This window comes from Chaetura pelagica, unplaced genomic scaffold, assembly GCF_000747805.2.
Source record: "Chaetura pelagica isolate M959 unplaced genomic scaffold, ChaPel_1.0 scaffold271, whole genome shotgun sequence".
NCBI lineage: Eukaryota > Metazoa > Chordata > Aves > Apodiformes > Apodidae > Chaetura > Chaetura pelagica.
In genome coordinates, this window is record NW_009952106.1 from 1,682,816 (window position 1) to 1,688,411 (window position 5,596).

General features: G+C 52.8%; 1 protein-coding gene across 1 annotated transcript in view; it reads right to left on the reverse strand.

Annotated features, from left to right (window-relative positions):
- The window catches only part of TMEM63B (transmembrane protein 63B), a 21,303-nt gene that overhangs the window by 9,338 nt on the left and 6,369 nt on the right, over positions 1-5,596 (reverse strand). The window contains exons 4-10 of the mRNA XM_010006102.1: positions 4,074-4,164; positions 3,225-3,262; positions 2,324-2,466; positions 2,004-2,055; positions 1,622-1,730; positions 1,023-1,093; positions 134-214 (exon numbers count right to left, since the gene is read on the reverse strand). Of these exons, the coding sequence (XP_010004404.1) occupies positions 134-214; positions 1,023-1,093; positions 1,622-1,730; positions 2,004-2,055; positions 2,324-2,466; positions 3,225-3,262; positions 4,074-4,164 (585 nt within the window). The remainder of the gene's footprint in view (positions 1-133; positions 215-1,022; positions 1,094-1,621; positions 1,731-2,003; positions 2,056-2,323; positions 2,467-3,224; positions 3,263-4,073; positions 4,165-5,596) is intronic.

Consider the following 5,596-nt stretch of genomic DNA (forward strand, 5'->3'; position numbering starts at 1 on the left):
GGAGAGGAAGGAAGGAAGGAGAGGAAGGAAGGAGAGGAAGAGGGTGGCTCAGAAAAGCTCCTGTGGCACCAGACTTGAGGGGGGAGCCCACAGCTCCTGCCCACCCTGCCCTGTCTCACAAACCAGGAGTTACCTCTCTGCATCGAGGAACATCAGCCGGGCCACGTCGTAGCAGGGACGGGCCTCCAGGACGGTGCAGTTGGTGTAGGCCTCCCTGTGGAAGGAAGCACCAGCTCAGCACACCCGGCACCAAAGGCTGTGCCCTCAAGCAAACCCTGTGTGTCTAGGACTTCTCTCCTGCCTTGGGCTGAGCGTCATGACACAGAGCAAGACCTTGCTGAGGGTAGAAGGGAGCCTGCATGCTTTGTCCCTTACAGGGGAGGCAACATACAGGACAAATGCTATAGCCTCCGGGCTCCTGCAGGAGAAGCCTCTTTGGACTTCTGCTCTGTGGCAGCAAGGCACCCCTCTGACCCCACATCCCCCCTCTGCCTTTATGGGCTACAGGGGTTGGGGTCAGGAAGAGACAGAAGGGCTCCCAAAGGAGGTACAAAGCATTTCTCCTCTCCCCATGCTACTTCTAAACATGGTCCTGACAGAAGAGGAATTATTTATTTTTGTTACAAACAAAAGTATACTTTTCTGCAAGGACTATGGTAAGGGCAGAAGGAGCAGCACAACATCCCATAGTCACTGCTTGAGCACCTCCTACCTGCATCCCTCATCTCTGAACTTGACTACATCTCAGAACATGCCCTGTCCACTGTTTACCATGCTGACCCCCTGTGGCTTTGCAACAGATGGCTGGGCATATCCCAGAATGAGACCAAGGACACTGCACATTCAGATAAAAATTTGTGCAGAAAAATAACAGTACGATGCCCAAAATAAAAGCATTTGCCTATTTTTACTGGCCTTCTGCTCTCAGTGTATTATTGCCATTCCAGGTAACACTAGCAGTACCTCAGTAAAAACATCTCCATTACGGAGAAGCCTGTGATTAGGGACACAGCGAGACTCACTCAAAATGCTTCTTGATCTTCTCTGGCTCAGCATATTTTGAGATCCCATTGATGAAGAGAGTTCGCTTAACCTGGAAGGAAGGAAGGAAGGAAGGAAAAAAAAAGGGAGCAGGGAGGTAGGTCAGGATGATATGAAAGCCCAGATTGCAGCAAAGCCCCACAAGGCCTGAGTCAGTGATGTGAAAGGGCATCACTTCTTGCACTATCACTTCTAGCACCTAGGGCTTCTCCTCTCCTATGCTTCCACTAGCTGTTGGCATCTTGCATCCTGGTGTGCTATAGATGGACATGCTAGGGCCTTATGCTGCAGCTGCCTGAACAGAAACAGGGGGTACCCTTAAGAAATGAAGAAGGCAAAAGCAGTTAAAGCAATCTCTGAGGAAAGCATGGGGTCCCTTGCACACGTTCACCCAACACAGGCTTCTTCTCTTTCCCCATAGACAGTCAGGGCTGCTACTCTAGAGGAGACCTGCTTTTGGCCAGGCAGAATAGAAGGACTGGTGCGGGAAGTGGGGTGCTCAGTACTCTCTCCAAGGCCCCCTGACTTGATAGAAGGACATGGGAAAATGTGCCTGGGAGAGCGGCCAGGTCCTGCTCACCAAGTCATCCTCTTTGTAGCGCATCTTGGAGGTGTGCCGGCGCATGCTGTACACTGTCAGCAGCAGGTACAGGAAGGCAAAAGATGTGTGCAGCCACAGCAGGTTATTCCTGTCACAAGAGAGACCACAGAGGTCAATGCAAGGTTGCCATTACAACTCTGCCTGTGGTCAGGCCTTGAAGGCACTGGAGCCATGAGCAGCATAACTGGCACAGCACCCACATGCCTCACAACCAACTTCCAGGAGCCCAGCCTAGAAAAAGTAGCCTCACAGCAAGGGCAGAAATACAACCTTCAAGGAGGTGAGGCTCTGCAGCAAGTGGACGTTTACAAAATACCCCCAGAGGGCCTCAATTATCCATTCCACCCCTGCCCACACATACCCAGAATTCAGGTTAGCGATAGTTGTCCTCCCAAAGCTGTAGGCGTTGTTTTCTAGGGAGAAAGAGGCAGGCACAAGCACATTCAGTTATACAGAGAGGTACAGAGCACCACTGGGGTGGGCTGCAGCAGGAATCTCACCTGCAGAACACCCCAAAACCCCAGCTGCCCAGGATGACCTTCTGGACAAACATGCTCAAAGTGAGGCAGCAGTCAGGGTTTGCCTGTGTTAGTCCTGTCCTGCCCTCTGCTCCACCCAGTGGTCTGGGACTTGGTGCTGAAAGCAGCTTCCTCAGCCCAGTCAAAGGCTCCTTTCTCTTACCTAGCAAGTCTCCTGAGAAGTTTACAGGTAACACGATGCCCACGGAGAGCACACCCACTGCCACCAGCAGCCCGATGATGTGCCTCTGGAAGGACAGGTAGTGCACCGCATCACCCCCGCACTTGTCCCGGATCTCGTCATCCCTGCAGAGAGAAGAAAGGCCATCAGTCAATCTTCTAAATTCCCCCAACTGCTAGAGAATAGCAGCACAGGGTCATGACTGCCCTCCTAGTAGAAGCCCACACAGCACCCTGGTACTACAGAACAGTGGCCAGGCCCCAGGGTACCGAGCCCAGCACCCAGCCTTGAACCACCTTAGGCAGAAACCTGCCTGTGCAATGCTTACTGCAGCCCCACTCCCCACACCCCTGCTCTCCGCTCCCCAGGACAGGCAGCTGAACACACACAAACCCACCTGGTGAGCCTTGCCTTCCCTGTGGAGATACAGGATGGCTGACACTATTCCACAGTCCTCTGAAGCCAAGAATTGCTCAGGAGACTACCCCTGGGCATCATCAGGCTGCGGGAATCTCCCTGCATCCCCTGGTCTCCACTTTGTAGCTAGAGAGCAGTGCCCCTAACAGAAGTCCCAGGAAGAGGAGCACGTCTGCACAGCAGCAGACAGCATTTCTCAGACAGGACTGAGGCAAGGGACACCTGGGCTGGATACTCTCTTCTGTCACAGACTCACTGAGTGACCTTAGTTTTGGCTTTAAGACTCCTCACCTAGTCCTGTCTTTGCTTGTTCTCTCCAGAGGACAACCTTTGCTTGTGCTCAGGAAAGGGGCTGCAGCAAGCAGAGAGACTTCACACAGCTGTACTGCGCTGAGTGTCCCAACGCCCTGCACTGCCTCTCCTTCCTCCCTGTGTGGGCTCCCCATGCAGGTCCTGGTGCACTTACTTTATCCTGAAGATGGCTGTCAGCCAGGAGCAGAAACCCTGTGCAGAAAGAAGACAAGGAGGGTCTTGCATCATTCTATGTTCCCTTATCCTTGCTACCTCCTTCAAAGACTCAGGGGATCAGGCTGGTGTACTTGCACCTCCACATACTTGGTTCAGAGCAGGATAGACCATGGGCACCCAGAGATGCAGAGCCGTGGATGGACCAAAGTGAAGGAGATTACAGTACTACCTCCTGGGGCACAGCACAGGCTGTATCCTGTCATGTGGCTGTACCCTACCAACCAGCAGCTCAACATCCCAGGTGACTCATGGACTCCTGGATAGCATCGAAGCTCTCCACAGCCTAGGGAAACCCAGAAAATTCACTATACAGGTACTTCAGCCATCATCCTGGGTAAGAGGAGCTCTGCAGGGACTGGGAAGGCAGAACAGGCCAAGCCAGTGCTCCTCAAAGGACACCTGAGGGAGGAATACTTCCTGGGAGCTTTACCACCCACCCATGACACCCTATTATCCTACTGAACTGTGCCTCCCCTTTAGAGTGGAACAGCAGTAAAGGCAGACAGTGCTGTGAGGAGGAGCTGGCAAGTACTGTTTGTAATGCTGAGATGACAGGTTGGACAGATGACTGTTAAGCCACAGGGATGCACACTCCACTTATTTAAGTGTCTAGAAGCCACATAGTTATGTGTCCTTAAGCTTTATACCATGCTCACACACTACAAGGTATAGGACCTGAGGCCCGGGGATGGGCAAACAGTGATTCTTCTGAAGAGCCCTTGGTTCAGACAAGCTGTGGGCTCCTGGCCACTCAAAGACAAGGTGTCTGACTCCTGCTGCTACTCACGTTGTCCCTCTGGTCGAAGTCCACAGAGCTGGAGACAGAGGTGAGGCGCTCGTAGCGGTCGTGGTTGTCGGAGTGCAGGGCGGAGACTACGCTAAAATGACAAGTGGGAGGTGAGGGGAAAAAGTTAAAAGATGGAAGGAGGCAGTCTGGCCAGGAACCAAGAGCACCCAGAAGATCAGAGGTTAATTCAGGTCGGTTTGCCTCAGGTGAAATGGAGAGAAGTGAGATCAGAGAGCAGAAGGTAGCAGTAAGCAAAGACCTCAGATGGCACCCTGAGCCCAGCAGCCACCGTGTGCTCAACCATGGATGCTACTCACTCAGTGACTTCTGAAAGGCACCTGTGTCATGCAGCAACCCCTGTGAGGAGGGGCTGGCACCAGCTTCCATGGAGGAGACACTAGCTCCTCCTAGACAGAAGAACAGATGTGGGAACCAGAGGGTGCCACAACCCTTCTGGCTCTGGTATGGCCACGAGGTGGCAACCCCAGTGCTCCCAAGAGGCCCTGGCAGTGATCTATCCTGGAAGACTGTGAGTCTGGTGGGCTGTATTCCCACTGCACCCATCTTCCCCACCATTAGTGCTTCAGTGCAGAGACACCCAGGGGAAGAAGGAATGCAGCTGCTCCCCAGCAGCCACGCTGCTTGGAGACATGCTCAGCCCAGCCTGCTCCACAGCCTCAGTTGAGGCAGGAACAGAGCAGGCAGCTAGACAGGTTAAAGGACAGGAAAGCAAGAGAGGTAAATATCCCAGACCACTTTACTCCAGGCACAGGTGGAAACCTAGATGAAGAACCTGCAGCAGATGCACCCAAGGCAGACAATAGGCCACACTAAGAATGGAGGTGGAGGGCAGCTGGCGAAATGGTCCAGAGACCTAAATTAAATAGCACCTGCAGGATGACAACAGCAGGCTGGGACGTTGGAGGTGCAAGAAGAGATATAGCAGACCTGAAGGCCAAAAGCAAAGGAAAGAAACAGATGAAAACATGGTAACATGTAACCAGCACAGGCCCACGGAGGATCAGACAGAGGAGAGGTAGCTAAGAGACTAGAGTGCTAAAAATGAAGTGTATAGCACTATGGTAAGGATAACAAGCAAAGACCCTTGTGACCCTGCCAAAAGAAAGAGCATGGGACATGTACATTGCCTCCCTCAGAGCAGCACCTGCTAAGTCCCTAGCTGGAAGTAATGGAGAGAGGGGAAAGGAGATTAGTTGAAGGTCATGGGACTACAAGAGCGCAGATGAGACAGCTTGCGATTGCGCAGCCCAACATCCCACCCTGCTGGAGGGACACAGAAAGCTTCAACCAAGCTCTTTGACCTTCAGCCCTTTAAAACCCCAGAGGCCTTGCCACTGGGCACAGGGAATGAGGGTGAATTTCTGCTGTCTGCAGCTCTGAGGAGAGCTCAGCACAATGGTATGGTGTGCTTTTGGCTCCTAAGCACTGGAAGAGCAGCACTGAAGAGGACAACTGACTGCCGTGTTATACAATGATCAGGCTAATTCAGCTCCATTCAGCAG